Genomic DNA, 20,460 nt, shown 5'->3' on the forward strand with positions numbered 1-20,460 from the left:
GAGGTTCAGCTGGAGGGCAGCGTTCAGCAGAAGGCGTGCAGGGCTGAATGGAGGCCTGATCCTCTGTACACTACAGTAAAAATCACCACGTGAACCATGTACACCACATGTACAAAAATCAATCAAAGCTGTCTCCGTTCATTACGATACTAGAGTTTAATAAAAAAATACTTCTGTAGAAGTTGAAAAAGTAACAACTCAAGCTTTTTACTCTTTAAGTAAAAGTGTTTAATTAAAAAAGTACTGGATTTAAACTACTTAAAGTATAAAAGTAAAAGTAATGTAAGGAGAAAAAAAAAAATTAATTAAGAACAAAGGCTTAAGCCACGCCCACAGAGTCCTACAGTGCACTATTCCCTAAAAAACATTTTTTTCTAAAAGCTATAATGACTATAATGTTAAAATATTAAAATGTTAATGTTGATAATATAATTTGGGATTTTGCACTAGACTGTTCCTTAGTGTTTCATCTGCATATATGCCCCATTGTAAATGAATGTATTTTAGTAGAATGTAAATATATTATATTAGTCATTGACTATTCACACTTGCTACTGGCTTCAGGACAAACCACATGGGTTATAGAACAGGTTCTTCCCTACTGCCATCAGCCTCCTTAACCTACATCTAATAAATAATCCTGCACAATACTGAACCTACTGAAACATTTGCACTTTTGTCACATCTCACTGCTGTAAATAATACACATATCATATATTACTGTAATCATGTGCATACTGCAATTCTTGATGTAAATTTAACACCAATATATACTTTTTTATTATTATTAATATTTCTTGCGCTGTTGTATTTTGTTCTACCTTTTCTCTTTATGTGGTATACATGGCAAGGAGCAAAGACAGTATTTACTAATTTTTTGGATTACAAGGTGCACTGGATTATAAGGTGCATGTTTGCGTTCTAATGGGGAAACAACTAAGTAAACAAAACTATAATTCTTTGTAAGTCAAACGAGTGCTGGATGTTAAACTGCACAGATTTCTCTCCTGAAAACTGTTTATTTGGGTGAGTAAAGCGTTTCCGTTCATTTACAGTACGCTTAGATTTCAAATAAGATTTTTTAAGAAATGTATAGATTTTATAAGCGTGGTTAGCAGCACTTAGCTGATTATTTACCGTCTGAAGGGTCGTGTAGCACGAGGCTCTCCAGCTCGGACCACTCGGTGTTCAGCCTCTTCACCAGTTTATAGGCGTTCACTGGGTGAGCCAGGAACCCCTCCGGGTCCGAGGTGGAGGCCCGGGTCAGAACCTCCAGCTTATCAGCCCATCTGTAGGAACATACCAACACGTGCGTCAATTAGAGCAATAAACTGGTGATACGATACAGTACATATCACAATACAGGGGTTACGATTCAATATATCACAGTATACTGTAGCTACACTGCAATACTTTAACAAGCTAATATATTGAGAATTAGCCCTCCTGTTCTGGGTCAAATTGACCCATTTTAAAGCTTGAAGATCTAGAAAAAATAGTTAAAAGTATTATTTTTTCAGTATGAAACGTCTTCTGCTTGCATTAAATAATCAGTGTAATCAACATAAAATAATATGAAAATGGTTCATCTCACATATTTTCAAAAACAGAGCAAAAACCGAAATTGTAATGTTGTGTTTAATGTTATACAAAACTACTGTGTTTTATATGTTGGTCTTTCTAAGTAGTAAAACTTAAAAAAAAGGTTTAACATGTATTTTTTTATGAAAAACGTGAATAATCCTAATTGAATCATTACCTGTTAGAGGTAAGGAACACTATTGCACTAAATATTGATAGAATAATTAGTAATGGAGTTAATAATAACATATTCACACTGTTTGTTAGGATTTCATTTGGTTTCTTTTGGATAATTAAACATGAACTGGGTCAAACTGACCCGGAAACACCATTACTGTTGCTGATAATAAACATAACAGGAGGGTTAAATTAGATTATTAGATATAAATGTCATAATATAAAAACACACAAAGTACTTTTTATACAATCAGGACACTGGGAACTACAACAGTACAATACTGCTATCTAGTGGGGCTCAAACAAAACACTAAATGAACCACTTCTGACACCAATTCTTACTAATCTAACCTAATAATTAAAAATCAATGCTGTGATCTTGAAATTCAATACAGTATTGCTAAACAAAATATATCGATATTTTCTCACACCCTCAATAACTGCAGGGATAAACAGTGAAATGTAAAGTTATATATTACAGTAAGACTGTACCGTTTCACAGCAGCGAGTTTGGACTCCTCAGCCTGGATATATTCCTTTAGAGACTGAACCAGTTCTCTTTCTGTAAACAGCAGATCCGTCATCTGACCTGTAACAAACACAAGAGCAAAAAACTACTCCTAATATATATATATATATATATATATATACATATACATGTGCACACAAAATAACTTTAAAATACATTTTATTATTATTAAGCATAGTGTCTTGTACATTGACCTAATTGCAAAGGAAGGTATGTAATTGAAAACATTAATAAAAAATACTTAAACACTAAAAAAATAGCATTTGTTACCCATTCTCCCCACTCTCTAACTATAAACTTTACCATGAAATATATTTATTAAAATCCTTTAGAGATATATATGTTTTGCATTGTTTTGTGACTCCAAATCCAATGTATACTTTAAAAATATTTTTTTATAATAAATCCATAGTATTTAAGTTAAAATACACATTTTAGTTGTGTCCCTGTGTTGTGGTTTCACTCAGTCCTGTTACCGTAACACATTACCCCTGAACATCTGAAGCATCTGGAACAATCTACAACAGGAAGTCACATCTACAACAGGAAGTGACATCATCAGCTGGTTCTGAAGATCATGGGAAGACCAACATTAAGTTCCCTCATTAGTTTTTTTCTGTATATTTGATCTTATTGTAACGATGACTGAGGAGCTCAATCTCAACACTCAGTCCTGTTACCTACATTAATTCTTACATCTTATTTGTTTATTTTTAAAATACAAATTTTGGAAAAATCACTAGAATGAGCTCAGTGTCCTCATGCTGTTAGCATAGCCACCATTTAGCTATTTTTCATGTTTTTGCTAATTCTATGCAAAAAACTAATTCCTGTTCATTTCAGTCCTGTAACTTAAAACATAAAAAGTAACAGGAGTGAGTTCCAGTAACAGGAGTGAGTGCCAGTAACAGGAGTGAGTGCCAGTAACAGAAATGAGTTCCAGTAACAGGACTGAGTGCCAGTAACAGGACTGAGTGCCAGTAACAGGAGTGAGTGCCAGTAACAGGAGTGAGTTCCAGTAACAGGAGTGAGTTCCAGTAACAGGAGTGAGTGCCAGTAACAGGAGTGTGTTCCAGTAACAGGACTGAGTGCCAGTAACAGGATTGAGTGCCAGTAACAGGATTGAGTGCCAGTAACAGGAGTGAGTGCCAGTAACGGGAGTGAGTGCCAGTAACGGGAGTGAGTTCAAGTAACAGGAGTGAGTTCCAGTAACAGGAGTGAGTGCCAGTAACAGGAGTGAGTTCCAGTAACAGGAGTGAGTGCCAGTAACAGGAGTGAGTGCCAGTAACAGGAGTGTCTATAACCATTTCTTTAATATAAAGACTTTATTGAGAGACAATTAAAGGAATTAATGGACTTGCTTTTACATTTGCTTTTTAAAAGAGTTTCACATGAGTTTTTGTAAACATCTTCAGCTTAGAAACCTTGTACAAATTAAGTAAAGCTGCCTGAGATGGATTAATACATGTGTTGAATAGTTAAATATATGTGTTATTAGATTCAGAGTTAAAAAAAAAGATCAAAAATAAGTTTAATTTGGAAGAGTTACAACAATATATACCTTAAATTAAGTGTTTTTTCATTATTTTAAAAAGAATTTCTAAAGCGCTGCCAATATGAGCAGGAGGTCGCAGGTTCGAATCCCGCTCATGCAGCTTTACAATCAAGCTGCCAGCGCTCAGAGGGAGCACAATTGGCCCTGCTTCCTCTGGGTGGGTACAGTAGATGGCTCTCTCTCCCCACATCACTCCTAGGGTGATGTCTGCAGCACAGGGCGTCTGTGAGCTGATGTATCAGAACCACCAGAGTCGCTGCGCTTTCCTCCGCGCTGTGATGCTACTCGGTAATGCTGCATCAGCAGCAGCTAGAAAAGAAGCGGTGGCTGACTTCACATGTATCAGAGGAGGTGTGTGCTAGTTATTTTAACCCTCCTGGCATCACTAGTGATAGGGGGAGTCCTAATAAGTGGGTTGGATAATTGGCCGTGTAAATTGGGGAGAAAATGGGAAAAATTAGAAATAAAATTATATATATAAAAAAAAAATTATATATATATATATATATATATAGTACTATGATTAAAATAAATTAAGATAAATTTAGCTGTAGGTATAGTTATCTGGCAGTGAAAGAGCAGGGGTGTGAGGTCTCCACCCAGTAAGGTCTAGTTTTAGGATTATACACTATTATCCTCCACCACACGACTCTCACTCAGATCCATCAGATTAAACACTGCCAGCTCAGAGAGCTCTATTACAGGACCGCTTAAAACCACACACACACACACTACACACACTATACACACACACACACTATACACACACACACTATACACACACACACACCATCTGCAGCTCAGATACATCTGTGCACTGCGTTTACATCTCTCCAAGATCTGTAAATCAACACAGCACCAAACACACAAACATCTGGCAGTAATTACAGTAAATATATTCAGTCAGCACTGGAGGATTTAACAGAGCCGCAGACTTTACATCACTCTAAATACTATTTATAAACTGTACAGACGCGCAATAATATCGGAACAATATCGGTATCTGCCGATTCAAGGATTCAAGGATTCAAGGAGACTTTATTGTCATTTATTATCATTCTACCTTTATTTTTACTCTGGAATACACTGAGGATGACCCCTCATTAATAAATAAATAAAAATGTAATTACATTTTAAATAAATATTTACTATAGAAATATCCATGAAGTTTTAGGAGTTGCAAAATAATCAATATTTGGTGGAATAATCCTGGTTTTTAATCACAGTTTTTTCTTTATGCATCTTGGCATCATGTTCTCCTCCACCAGTCTTACACACTGCTTTTGGATAACTTTATGCTGCTTTACTCCTGGTGTAAAAATTTAAGCAGTTCAGTTTGGTGGTTTGATGGTTTGTGATCATCCATCTTCCTCTTGATTATATTCCAGAGGTTTTTAATTTGGTAAAATCAAAGAAACCCATCATTTTTAAGTGAAATCTTATTTTCTTCCCAAAAAAATAAAATAAAATAAAGTCTACATATAGTAAAATAAAAACAATTACCTTAAAAACATTTACACATGAAAAGTGAAGAATTATATAAATTATATATATATATATATATTATATAAAATATAAAAAGAAAATTGAACAAATAAAACAATAAAAATTTTAATAAAACATTAAAAGCTTTCTGGTGGTGATTAGAAAGTGAACCTGAAGGAAATTTAGGTTTATAAATGTTAGAAATAGTTTACCGATTGATGTGAAGATCTCTGCGTGTACGCTGCAGGTGATGCAGCACACGGTCCACACGAATACAGCCAGAACCCCCATCTCCAGCACAGGATCCTGCTTCAGCTACAACCATAAAAACAACAGCGTATTTATATTTCTTTATATTTCTTTACATTTCTTGATTTTACCTGTATGAAAACTGCTGGAACGCTCTAATGATTAAAAAAGTGTTACCGTATTTTTCACACTATAAAGTAGCATACCTGTCAAGTCTCCCGTTTTGGCCGGGAAACTACCGTATTTTACTCCTCTTTCCCGCCGTCCTCCCGTATTAGTATTTTCCCGTAAATTTCCCGTATTCTATTACAATTAAAAAATATATATTATTGAGGAGACAGGGAGCTGACTGCGCTGTGTCTCTTAACCAATCGTGCAGCCGGTTCAAGGAGAAAGTCCCGCCTTTCAGGAGAAACAGCCAATCAGCTTGCAAAGGAGGGTCAGTGTGGGGAAGCCACAGGCAGCTAGTCGGAGCTGCTGATGTTAAAACAGATCTGTATATACAGCGATTTTTCTAAAAGTAAGGGAACGGTTGGCTAATCATGTAAACTGTGATGAGATTTTTCTGATAGCTGCTTAAAAATACTCGTCTCCGAAATAAAACACACAGATTAAACCTTTAAAAATAAAAAAAAATACAGCTTGAACTAGAAATGTTAAAAATTAACTAAACTGATCAGGGGTGGAGTGATCAAAAGATTCAGTTTGCAGAATTTGTGCACCCTTTGTTCAATTTTAAATCCATTAAATAAATAAAAAATATATTATAAAAAAGAGTGCATTTATGCCAAAAAGACATGAAATCTTAACTTTTAAAAAAATATTTGGAAAAGTGTTTTTAATTTGGCTGTATTAAAAGAATGACATATGTAGGAATGTCCGCAACATTTCAGATTCTGATAATCTAATTGTGTGTAAGTGGTTCACATGTCGTTATTTTAGATTTTTTTTGTAAACCTGTCTTAAAATGTAAGGGATACTGAACCTACATTGGGCTGGTGGGACAACTTTAAGCGGACAGAGGAAAATATCCCTTATTTCTTAATCTAAAATTTGACAGGTATGTAAAGTAGTGCTGTGTGATATGATGATAAATATCGTGGGGACGATAGAAAAGTGTCTATAGTGCTACTTAACTTCTATCGTCTCTATCGTTTCTACAGTAATTTCATCAATTATTCATGTAAATATAGTAATAAGGTAGGCTATGATGAAATGTATTGGCGTGATCACTTTGCATAAACTGGGTTTATATAAGTGATAATAAAGTAATCTTCATAAAGCTTCATAATGTGGTTTTGCGACGTGACGCTGCTTTACGTTATTTGAGGGTCACGCAGGGACACGCCGAATTGAGACGTGTTTTACGTTATTAAACTCATGAGAGCTGAACAATGGAGACGCATTGTTCTTTTAAATATGAGCTACTGCATCTACCTCCTCTGTTTCCATTTGATATATATTTACATATATATTGCTGCACTAAAAGGTAGTAATTCTCATTTGTGAAAGTTTGGTTTAATGTCACTATGAAATAAATTGTATGAGTATATAGTGAGTATATTGGCCTGTAGTCTGTGTGTTTACTGTGTTAAAACAAGCTACGTTGGATGAACCTCTAGCTTATATTGTCCTGGCTTACCGGAACACTCAGGGTTCCTCAGTGTAGCGCTGTCAGGTGGCATTTACTAACGCTAGTGCTCAGTTGCTAATGCGAATGCTGCTGCACCCAGCCTTAGTGTAAATCTGAAAATCTAAGCTTCTTTTCAGGACTTTTTCATGTCTTCAAGGCAAATTTTCATGATCACACAATCTTTAAAACATCAGTGCAGACATGGACAATAAACCCAAAAATCATCAAAAACTATAATGACAAAAAAAAACATTAATTTAAGCAATGTTGACACACAACCTTTAATAATAATAAAATGTCTGTCAGATCCTGAGAGTTCCATTGTGTAGAGCTAAATTACTGAATTAACTCTGAGCTGATGGATGTATTTGTTAGATCAAAATAGATTTACTCGGTCAATAAATAGAAACATACGTTTGTAGATTGGAAACTTCCATGACTTTACCAAAACTTTCTGGGTATTTTTATTTTTCCAAAACTTATCCAGGCCTGAAATTGACTATTTTTAAATTCCATTTTTTTTGCAGGTTTTTCATGACCGTATGAACCCTGAAGCTTACCCCACAGTTTTACAGCCACAGATCCAGCACTGGCCTCCACTCAGCCTCCACTGATGGAGCTGAGATTCCCACATTTCAGGAATTTACAGAGTCAGCACTATCAGAGTGCAGGGGCTAAGCCTGACCCCGGGTAAACCTCCCTCCTGACCATAGTATCTTTAGTATATATATATATATATATATTTTGGAGCTGTTAACATTAAAGCATTAATGCACACAATTAATTTGTGTATATTAGTACATAGTATATTTCTTATTAGTGGTGTTATTAAAATACTAGTATATAATTGTATGATGTTCGAGGGGAGATATTTCACAAAACTAAAATTAAATTTGATTATTGCATAAGATATGATAGGGCACAGCCCTAATAACTGAGATATTAAAAAATACAAGAATTTTATCAAATGTACAGTAACAGAAGTCAATGATCCAGAATGTTATGATATTAATTATATTAATAATATACTCCATTTATATATCTGCATATATCCAAGATTAAAGTAAAATAAATGATACTGGACAGATATAATCTGTCTCTAGTAGATATATAATGAGAAATTATGAGAACAGTGTGAATTTTTTTAAAATAAAAACAGTAAAAAAAAAGTAAAAAGTAGAACCCTGATGTAATAATTAGGGGTGGGTGATATGGCACCATGTTTCAGGGTATAATATTAGTATCGTTCACCATATTCAAAAAATTTATGGCACATGCCTACTCACAACCAAGCTGAGATGTTTTTAATAAAGTAAAAAGTTTCCTCGATCCAATTGATCATGCATTCTTGCCTCAAACTTACAAGTATATACTAGTATTTTAAATTAACACCACTAATATAAATATAATTGTATTTTGCATTTCTTACATTCATTATTTTATATACATTTAAATATCCCCTATAAAACTTTTATATCTTTAGAAGAACAAGCACAATTAATCACAGTTAAAATCGTAGAAGTTTGTCGTGATTAATCTGATTAAATTGTTTGATTAAATCGATTGACAACACAATTTTTTTATTATTTAATTATTGTGACACAATATATTGTATAAAACACGATATGCCACACCCCTATACACCACTGACTGGAAATGATTTTGCCAGCACAGCAGAATAAATAAATAAATGTCAGCAGTTTCTGCTCTTTTGCAAACGTTTAAACAGAACTTGCAAAATTCATCAGCAAACAACAAAACTCAGTGAACAGGTTTTAACACTAGAGTGTGAATGAAATCACCAGAAACAGCAAATAATCCAGTTCAACCAGCAGCTGCTGATCAATCAGTTAAGGTTGATGATGGAAAAAAAAGAAAGAAAGACAGACAGACAGACAGACAGACAGACAGACAGACAGATAGATAGATACTTTATTTATCCCGAAGGAAATTTAGGCATCCAGCAGCAACAACCCAACACAATAAGAAATATATTCAAACTTAAATTAACACAAAGAACAACTGAAAATATATAACTTGCTATACAAGTTTAGTTCGGGATAAATAAAGTACCTATAAAATTAAGGCGACCCAATTTTTTTTGCTCATTGCATTTAAACACATGCTGCTCTTTAGCGTTGTTCATTTTTGTCCATCTTTTGTACATTAATAGCTGAATGTGTTGCTCTTTATTAATAAAAAATACCAGCCCTGCTTAAAAATAATATGATATAAGAAATTTAAACATTTTTATAAAAAAAAATACTTAGTAAAGTCTGAATAAAATTAAAAAAACATTTCCTTGGTTTACAAGTACTTGTTTTATAGCACATAGGGAATAGCAGATTAGCATCAATGGCTAACAGCTAGCTAACTGGCGATGCTAACTGTATTTTAGAGCTAAAATTTCCCTGTTTTTAATAAAAGACTGATGTGTTTGTGCTGGTTAAGAGTTGGTGGCTGATGTGATATTATATTATTTCTGTATTATTACTAGAATTTACTCAAATCTTTAGTTATTACCCTCACAACACCAAAATAAAATCTGTCAGCCCAATGCTAGCTAGGCTAACAGACCGCTGGGGAGAGCTAACGGCTAACTGTTGATGCTAACTGTATTTCAGAGATGAATTATTCCCTGTTTATTAATAAAAGGTTGATGTTTTTGTGCTGATTAGATTAATACGTTCTTTTATTGGATATAATATGTGGGTTATGGTTATAGTTTATTCAAGTCTTTAGTTATTACTGTACCCTCACAACACCAGAATGCAGCAGTGGGCCCAATGCTAGCAAGGCTAACAGACTGCTAATGTTAAGGGAGATGACTAACGGCTAACTAGCGATGCTAACTGTATTTTCAAGCTAAATTAATCACTTTTGTAAAGAAGTATTTAGATACTTTTATCTGAGGAGCTGTTTGTTAACTGGTTTCTGAAGATGGAAACTTTGATGAACTCATCCTGTACAACAGAGGAAACTCTCGCTCTTCCCTTCCTTTCCTGGGGCGGTCCTGATGAGTGCCAGTTTCATCATCATAATGTTTATTTTTTTACAGTTTTTGCATTGACTGTACTTGAGGATACTTTCAAAGTTTCTGAAATTCTCCTTTTTTCCGATTTACTGAACTTTTAAGTATTTTTTTTACCTGAGTATTTTTTGTTTCTCATAATCTGGATTAGAACATTATTCAAATATTCACTATTCACTGTATACCTGTAACTCTACCTCTTCACTACTTTACTTTAACTGATGCTGTCAAACACTTTATTAAGAGACAAGAAATTCAAGTAATTAACTCTTGATGAGTTCAGCACAGCTGTTAACTGAAACCTGAATTCCAGGAGACTCTACCTCATTAAACTGACTGAGAAAATCCAGCAGTTAAACAAACAAACATTCTGGTTCAACACTTTTTTGTTTACTAAATAATTTCATATGTTTTTATAGTTTAGATGAGTTTAGTATTAATCTACAATGCAGAACATTGTAGAAAAAAATATATAATATATAATAAACATAAAATATTGAAAAAAGCACTGAATTTAAGTTGTGTACAGACTTTTGACATTGTGCTTTGACGTTGTTCTTTAGATTATGGGGAAAGTATGACGGGAGATAAAACAGGTTCAGGCTGGTGATGTTGAGCAGTGCAGTCTTTTAGAGTTTAGCTCAGCTGGTCTGGATTCAGTGATTATCAGATAATCAGATAAACGCACTGTAGCTTCATCACTTCCTGCTGAACTGTTCAGCTTCTGAAAGCTTCTGGTTAAAGACTTCCAGAATTCATAATAATATTTTAAAAGCCTCGTCATTTTTTCGTGTTTTATCATTAATTTTTAGTTCAGTTTGATTATAGCGCCATCATGTGGAGTAATGAAGCAGTAACTTTAGTAAATCTAAATGGAGGGGGCAAATCTTAGAAAGTTTAGAGCGCTTTAATAAATGTTTCAATAAAAAAACCAAAAACTTTGAAAATGATATTGATAATGTATCGAAAATAAAAACAATGCGATATATCGATATACTGATATATTAGTATTTGAATTCGATGATTTAAAATTACAGTGTTAATGCGATTTTCAAAATGGAATAATCACAGTTTTACATACAGACATTTTATGTTTTTAATCTAAATATCTGAAAACGCTGAAGTTTTTATCCGTCTTACCCTGGTTACTGATGCCTCCCACAGACTAACCCGCACATATTTACTCAGTCTGAGGACTGAGCTTTTACCGAAAACAGTTCCAGCACTTTAAAGCATATATTTATCTAGAAATAAAACCTACAACACTTTATAAAAACTGCAGTGCATCGCTCTCTGGTGAGGATCCGTAATTAACTGTGAAAAACAATAATAATAAAAATCTCTCCTTCAAAGTTTCTTCTATACTATGACTCGCTTAGTGCGTTAATTCTCTATTTTCAGTCACAAACCATTTATCGTTTTTAATCATTTCTTTGCCATGTGTAGTTTGATTATTAGTAGGAGAGGAAAATAATCTATTCTAATCGAAAATTGGATTTTTATCTAACTTTTATTAAATAGCCTCCACCTCCTTCACCCCAGCATTCCCAAATACAACACTTTTAGCTGATACTTCCAAAAGACCTAAAATACTAATGATAGGGTCATAGAGATACCCATGCAAAGAAACCACTATTTCTACACCATTAATAAACTCAAAGTATACTCATAAAACTCATAAGAGCCCTGACATTTAAAACATGTTTCAATAACACTTTAAATGTTTGAAGGGTTAAATGGTTAAAACAGAGCAGCTAAAGAAAAGCTGAAAATACACTTTTAAAAGAAGCTAGTTTAGTTTTATCTCCAGCACTAATCCTAAAGTGCTCCTACATTCTGCAAATAAATAAAATCAGATGAATGAAAACACAGATTCACACTGAGTCCTGTAGTCAGTATGTATCGCTTTAGGAGCTTAATGAGTTAAAGTAAAGTAGAGAGTTCCGTAAGGAATTTTACACAGATTTTAAAGTGTTAAAAGATGTAATGCAAACAAAAATAATGTTTATTTAATGTTCCATCTGCAAAAAGTACTACACCCTCCAGCCAGTCTACACACTGAGTAACTCTACACACACAGTGACTCTCTACAGGATGTTTCTAGAACATCCAAATCTCGGCACAGCCCCAACACAGAGATCTGCACAACACTTCACTACAGTCTGCTTCCATTTAACCCCAACACTTTAACACACTTTACTCACAGTTTACCCACTGACCCTGGATCAGTTTCAACTACTAGATTTGTATCTAATAGTTATATACCTAATAGTTCTATACTAGTTCTGTACCTAACAGTTATATAGTAGCTGTATACCTAATAGTTCTATACCTAATAGTTCTATACTAGTTATATACATAACAGTTATATACTAGTTCTGTACCTAATAGTTCTATACTAGTTATTTGCGTAACACTTATATACTGGTTCTATACCTAACAGTTATGTACTAGTTCTATAGCTAACAGTTATATACTAGTTCTATACATAACGGTCATGTACTAATTATATACATAGCAGTTATATACTAGTTCCTTACGTAACAGTTATATACTGTTTCTATACCTAACAGTTATATACCAGTTCTATACCTAATAGTTCTACACGTAACAGTTCTATACTAGGTCTCTACCTTATAGTTATATACTAGTTCTTTGCGTAACAGTTATTTGCTAGTTATATACCTAAAAGTTATATACTAGTTCTATACCTAACAGCTATATACTAATTATATACATAACAGTTCTATACTAACTAGTTCTTTACGTAACACTTATACACTGGTTCTGTACCTAACAGTTCTATAACAGTTGTATACTAGTTGTATACCTAATAGTTCTGTATCTAATAGTTATATAAACGTTCTATACCTGGTAGTTTTATACCTAACAGATATATACTAGTTCTGTACTAGTTTAAGTTCTGTAAGGTTACTGTAACAGTGATCCGAACCCCCGGAACAGCCCACAAACTCCTGTATCAGAACTCTGCAGCTCCAGAACCCCAGAATATTCACCATACTCACACTTACCCTCTGATCACTGACAGATCCACCTAATCCTGCACTAATCCTCAACTTCTGCTGGATGTTTTCAGCTCGTTTGTTGGGTGTTTGCTGTAAATCCGCAGAGAGAGTGAAGCGTGTTTTGCTGCCACGTCCCGAACCCCTCTATAGCCGCTACTCTCATTACCGTAAACCCGCTAAACAGCGCGCACAGCATTCCAACACCCAGCCTGTAAACCGCTATACACACTATTACACTAATACAATAATACACACTGACAGCTGCTTTACTGCAGGACAAACAGCGACAGAACTGCACTTACTATTTAAAAATAAATAAAATGAACCAAACAATCCCAATAAATACAACAAGTCCAATAAATATACAGCTTAATCTTAGAATAAATAAATACATATAAACACATTACTAAGAAAAAACAAATTACGTTAAATAATTAACAGTAACAAGACATGTGATAACAATAATAATAATAATAATAATAATAATAATCAGTACTCTTTATGTGAATAATAGCTTCATTGTTTTTTTTACTGTAATGACTAAAATATAGCCAAAGCATTACAACAACAAAATTACAATAAAATAAAAGCAACAATAATTTGAAAAATTTCACGTTATAGCACATGTTGGGTGCCAGAAGGAGAAATATATGTGCAGTCACGGGCCACAGACTCAAATAATGAAATATACCACTTATAAAAATATATATTTTTATTACTATTTTCATTTACACACCATTTTACTATCTTTATCTATATTTGACTGTGTTGTGTACACAAATATTTTTCAAACTGATGTTTCGTTTCATAATGTCTCTTAATATTATTATACTTATTATACTTATTATTATTATTATTATTATTATTATTATTATTATTATTATTATTATTATTATTATTATTATTATTATATACTCCTTTATTACAGCAACTGATTCCTGACAAATTAAATATTAACACTTCCCTCTGAAAATTGCTATTAAAAAATAGCAATTTTCCCAATGTGCCTGAAATTTTATGCATTTACTGTCCATTACTGTGTCGTTTCATTGGAGTTATCATTTTTTCCCTAAATCTAAGAAACATTAAAACGGCAGTCTGTATTATTTTGCCTCTTATCTCTTTGGCCCGTTTTCTGTGCTACAACTGAACTCCGCTTTTAGACTCTTTGGCTCGTTTATTCCTCTACAACTGATCATTCTCGCAGCTTTTAGACTCTTTGTCTTGTTTATTCCGCTACAACTGATCATTCTCGCAGCTTTTAGACTCTTTGTCTTGTTTATTCCGCTACAACTGATCATTCTCGCAGCTTTTAGACTCTTTGTCTTGTTTATTCCGCTACAAATGATCATTCTCGCAGCTTTTAGGCTCTTTGTCTTGTTTATTCTGCTACAACTGATCATTCTCGCCGCTTTTAGACTCTTTGTCTCGTTTCTTCCGCTACAACTGATCATTCTCACAGCTTTTAGACCCTTTGTCTTGTTTATTCTGCTAAAACTGATCAATCTCGCCACTTTTAGACTCTTTGTCTTGTTTATTCCGCTACAACTGATCATTCTCGCAGCTTTTAGACTCTTTGTCTTGTTTATTCCGCTACAACTGATCATTCTCGCAGCTTTTAGACTCTTTGTCTTGTTTATTCTGCTACAACTGATCATTCTCGCAGCTTTTAGACTCTTTGTCTTGTTTATTCCGCTACAACTGATCATTCTCGCCGCTTTTAGACTCTTTGGCTCGTTTATTCCTCTACAACTGATCATTCTCGCAGCTTTTAGACTCTTTGTCTTGTTTATTCCGCTACAACTGATCATTCTCGCAGCTTTTAGACTCTTTGTCTTGTTTATTCCGCTACAAATGATCATTCTCGCAGCTTTTAGACTCTTTGTCTTGTTTATTCTGCTACAACTGATCATTCTCGCCGCTTTTAGACTCTTTGTCTCGTTTCTTCCGCTACAACTGATCATTCTCACAGCTTTTAGACCCTTTGTTTTGTTTATTCTGCTAAAACTGATCAATCTCGCCACTTTTAGACTCTTTGTCTTGTTTATTCCGCTACAACTGATCATTCTCGCCGCTTTTAGACTCTTTGTCTTGTTTATTCCGCTACAACTGATCATTCTCGGCGCTTTTAGACTCTTTGTCTTGTTTATTCTGCTACAACTGATCATTCTCGCCGCTTTTAGACTCTTTGTCTCGTTTCTTCCGCTACAACTGATCATTCTCACAGCTTTTAGACCCTTTGTTTTGTTTATTCTGCTAAAACTGATCAATCTCGCCACTTTTAGACTCTTTGTCTTGTTTATTCCGCTACAACTGATCATTCTCGCCGCTTTTAGACTCTTTGTCTTGTTTATTCCGCTACAACTGATCATTCTCGGCGCTTTTAGACTCTTTGTCTTGTTTATTCCACTACAACTGATCGTTCTCACAGCTTTTAGACCCTTTGTCTTGTTTATTCTGCTAAAACTGATCAATCTTGCCACTTTTAGAGTCTTTGCCTTGTTTATTCCGCTACAACTGATCATTCTCGCCGCTTTTAGACTCTTTGGCTCGTTTATTCCTCTACAACTGATCATTCTCGCAGCTTTTAGACTCTTTGTCTTGTTTATTCCGCTACAACTGATCATTCTCGCAGCTTTTAGACTCTTTGTCTTGTTTATTCCGCTACAACTGATCATTCTCGCCGCTTTTAGACTCTTTGTCTTGTTTATTCCGCTATAACTGATCATTCTCGCCGCTTTTAGACTCTTTGTCTCGTTTCTTCCACTACAACTGATCATTCTCACAGCTTTTAGACCCTTTGTCTTGTTTATTCTGCTAAAACTGATCAATCTCGCCACTTTTAGACTCTTTGTCTTGTTTTTTCCGCTACAACTGATCATTCTCGCAGCTTTTAGACTCTTTGTCTTGATTTCAACTCGCTACAACTGAACAATCTTACCGCTTTTAGACTCTTTGGCTCGTTTATTCCGCTACAACTGAACACTCTCGCCGCTTTTAGACTCTTTGGCTCGTTTATTCCGCTACAATTGATCACTTTTGCCACTTTCCACAAAAATAAATGTGGATTAACTCCCCCTTCACACACAAGAAATGAACAAATATTCTTTTCATTTATTTTTTAATCATGTAGAGGCAGCAAAAATAATTTTAGACACCACACATTAACACAGGTTATGTACACTATAGACATTATTACTTTTTACACACTTTTACATGCACCGTTTATAGTATCCTAGAGATGTGTGAATTTGTGGAGTGGATCACATGTCCTGATTAATGACAGCTAAAAACTGAAACACACACACACACACACACACACATATACAGTGGGGAGAACAAGTATTTGATACACTGCTGATTTTTCAGGTTTTCCCACTTGCAAAGCATGTGGAAGACTGTAATTTTTATCATAGGTACTCTTCAACTGTGAGTGATGGAATCTAAAACAAAAATCCAGAAAAATACATTGTATGATTTTTAAATAATTAATTTCCATTTTATTGTGGGAAATAAGTATTTGATCATCTATCAACCAGTAAGAATTTTGGCTCTCACAGACATGTTACTTCTTCTTTAAGAAGCCCTCCTGTTCTCCACTCATTACCTGTATTAACTGCACCTGTTTGAACTCGTTACCTGTATATGCTAGGTTACCTGTATGGGGCGAAGTACTACAGTTACAGTGCATTACAAGCTGATAACAGCACTCACAGCAATCACATTGCAGAGTTGCAACTAATTGTGGTATAATCATTAATAATTAAAACTATTTCATACTTTCTTTTGTCTTTTTCTCTCTCACTCTTTTTCTCATATTTTATTAATCTCTCTCACTCCTCTTACTTTTCTATAACTCTCTCGCACTCTTTTACTCTCTCACTCTTTCCTACTTACTCACTCTCTCTCTCTGTAATTATATGCTGTGTGTAATCCGGGGGCTCTCTGTGGTTAGTAGGGTATTTACGGTAATTCCTGCATGCCGGTCCGCACGTTCGCAAGTGAGAGTAACAGACTGTTAAACCCCTGATCCGTTGAATACACAGCACCAGTCAAAAGTTTGGACACTCCTCTTCACCTCATTCAATGTGTTTTCTTTTTTTTTTTTTTATATATATAATTTTTTACATTATAAATGTAATATTAAAGACTATCTTAAACCTCTACATGCTGAATTATGTATCATAATAAACCAGAATCTGTTTATTTCATACTTTAAATTCTTCTAAATAAGTATCTCAGAGGACAGATCTGCAGACTCTTGGTATAAATATATTTAACAGTTTTTCCCAAATGTTTAAACGCATTTCTAGAAACTTGGCTCAGTTTCTCAAAACTCTAAACACAAACTAAAAATTATTAACTGCTTTGTTGAAACTCTACAAATCTCCAGCAAAACTGATTCCTTCCCCCAAAACAAAACACACACAGCTATTTATCTGCTCATCTCTTACAGAGCATCAAATAACACTGTTATCAGAAGTATTTGGTTATGATTTTGACTTCATGAGGCCACTATACAAATTAAAATGCAGACAAGTCCATGTAAATATATTGAATTTCTGTTCTTTATATTTATTTAGTGCGGTGTAGGACCCCCCATATAGCATTACAGTACTACATGTATATGCAACACAAATGTAAGCTGTTTTTACTGTATGTAGTAAAGTTGCAAAACTGTAATTTTCACTTATGTAAATACAATAAGAAACATGACGAGGGAAATCAGTTCACATACAAAAATGTATTTATTATGTATGTATCTGAAGGTCAGTGATTCTTAGGTGACCAAGCTGTGCTAAACGATGCAGTTTGTGTTTAGGGATTAGTAAAGCTGTGATTTAGAATGATATTTGAGTTTAGCAGTTTGAAGTCACAATGTGACACATGAGCTTCATGTTTTTGGATTTGTGTGCATAGTTCCATATTTTGTGTTTAAACAATGTGGAAAAACTGTAATCTCAGTATCTTCATGATTTAGAGTCACCTGGAATAGTTTTCTCAGCATCTGGAAGGAAGGAGTTTCTGGAGGTGCTGAACAATAGCTGCTGCTTTTCCCAGCTCCTCCCAATTAAATCACCTCAAATCACCATCTCAGTTCATCAGCTTTAGATCAGGAGATTAATGTGGAGGAATAACTACAGAATTATATATGTGTCCCGCAATCGATTTCATCGCTTTAATATTAATCTACAATGTAGAAAATATATAAAACAAATAAATAATGAAAAACATTATTTTCTGAACTGTACCAACTGCAGAGAAATATAATATTAATGTGTTCATTCTCAGGAAGAGGACGAGGACGGACATTAATGCAAGCTTACTCCTTTATTCAAACTAAACCAAAAACAAAACACAGTTTAAAATAAACACAGGTAAAACACATAACAGTACAAACACACAGTTTAAAATATAGCTGTCAATACATATGTTTAGATGTATAGCTTGTTTACAGGAACAAAATACTGTTAAAATCATCAGTAAAAAGTGTTTCGGATACATGAAAAATAGGTTAAAATAAAAAAAGAGTAACTGTATATTTAGATTATTTCAAATTCTGAAAATGACCTCAATATTTAAAGGCTTAATACATTCAAATCATAAACAAAAACACAGCACTTTTACTAAAATAAGAGGCTGTTCTGTTTATCTGAACACCAAAACCTTAATTCAACCTCAACAAAACATTCAAGCCTTCAAAAACACTAACTAGTCAGCATCCTGTAGTTTCAGACACAGCCGTATTGATTAATCACTGATCGAGCATTACATTATGACCACCTTTTGTTTTGTAAGTTTAAGAATGAAAAAGAGTGAAACATTTTCCATCATAACTTTGCTGAGTATCATCAAATACAGTTTAGGGCATCACATCACACTTAATCCACTGGTTGCATTTCTTCATTAGAGAAGCAAATAGTAGGAGAAGGTTAACTCTATACACACTGCATACATTTTACAATACTGTAAACAAGGTGATATACTGTGACTGAATAAATCAAACTGTGACAATATAAAAAAAACAAACACAGTTTACTTTTTATCCAGTGAGAACAGTGGGAGTACAGCACTGCCATCTTGTGGGCGGGGTTTAAACAATAAATAGAAACAGAAAGAGTAAGAAGTAGAGAGAAATAGAGAGGAGAGAAAGAGAAATAGAAAAAAAATAGAAACAAAAAGAAAAAGAAATAGAGAGACCTCAAAATAAGATCAGTAAAATCCTGGGGGCCCCCACCCCACAGAAAGTGATTATTATAATAATCATAATTATTATTTTTGTTATAAATGTTATTATTGTGTCTGTTGTGTATGTTCATATCATTGTTGTTAATTGTAATAATGTTTTGGCAACACTGTAACTCACAGTCATGCTAATAAAGATACATTAAATCGAATTGACAGAAATAGAAAGATAGTAACAAGTTGAGAGAAACAGAGAGAGAAAGATAAATAGAGAGAAATGGAGAGAAACAGAGAGAAGAAGAGAAATAGAGAGAGAGAGAAGGAGAGAGAAATAGAGAGAAGTAGAGAGAGAAATAGAAATAGAGATAGAGAGAAGTAAAGATAGAAATAGAGAGAAATAGACAGAAATATAGACAGAATTATAGAGAGAAAAAGAGAGAGAGAAGTAGACAAGTAGAGAAACAGAGAGACAGGTACAGAGAGAGGTATAGAGAGAGAAATAGAGAGAGGGATAGAGAGAAAAAGAGAAAGAGAAGTAGACAAGTAGAGAAACAGAGAGACAGAGAGAAGTATAGAGATAGAAATAGAAAGATTGTATCAAGAAGAGAGAGAGAAGTAGAGAAAAAGAGAGAGAAGTATAGATAGAAATAGAGAGAGAAATAGAGAGAAAGAAAAATAGAGAGAAATAGAGAGATATAGACAGAATTAGAGAGAAAAAGGGAGAGAGAAGTAGATAAGTAGAGAGATAGAGAGAGAGAAGTATAGAGATAGAAATAGAAAAAAGAAAGAGAGAGAGAGAATAAGACAGATATTGTGTTGGTTTCACTGGGATAATAATCAGAAAGGTGGTCGGTCATAATGTTTTGCTGGATCGGTGTTGGTGTGGTTCAGAGTTTCCACGGCGTGGCGCGTGCGCCCTCCTGCGCGCGAGAGGGGCGTGGCAGCTAGCGGCGAGGTGGGCCACGCCTCCTGTGACGTCACGGCCAGGCTGGGGTTGTGATTTAAAGC

General features: G+C 34.3%; 1 protein-coding gene across 6 annotated transcripts in view; it reads right to left on the reverse strand.

Moving 5' to 3' along the window:
- p4ha2 (procollagen-proline, 2-oxoglutarate 4-dioxygenase (proline 4-hydroxylase), alpha polypeptide 2) overlaps positions 1–13,434 on the reverse strand; it is a 31,000-nt gene extending 17,566 nt beyond the window's left edge. For 3 of the 6 annotated variants that reach the window (XM_022686792.2, XM_022686793.2, XM_022686791.2), the window contains exons 1-4: positions 13,273–13,433; positions 5,540–5,642; positions 2,251–2,347; positions 1,138–1,289 (exon numbers count right to left, since the gene is read on the reverse strand). In XM_022686792.2, coding sequence (XP_022542513.1) covers positions 1,138–1,289; positions 2,251–2,347; positions 5,540–5,618 — 328 coding nt within the window. In that variant the 5' untranslated portion in view covers positions 5,619–5,642; positions 13,273–13,433. Of the gene's footprint in view, positions 1–1,137; positions 1,290–2,250; positions 2,348–5,539; positions 5,643–10,111; positions 10,206–13,272 lie in introns of those variants that run through there. The other 3 variants (XM_022686794.2, XM_022686789.2, XM_022686790.2) reach the window with 3 other exon arrangements.
- Positions 13,435–20,460: the final 7,026 nt, after the last annotated feature.

Source organism: Astyanax mexicanus, chromosome 17 (genome assembly GCF_023375975.1).
Source record: "Astyanax mexicanus isolate ESR-SI-001 chromosome 17, AstMex3_surface, whole genome shotgun sequence".
Taxonomy (NCBI): Eukaryota; Metazoa; Chordata; class Actinopteri; order Characiformes; family Acestrorhamphidae; genus Astyanax; species Astyanax mexicanus.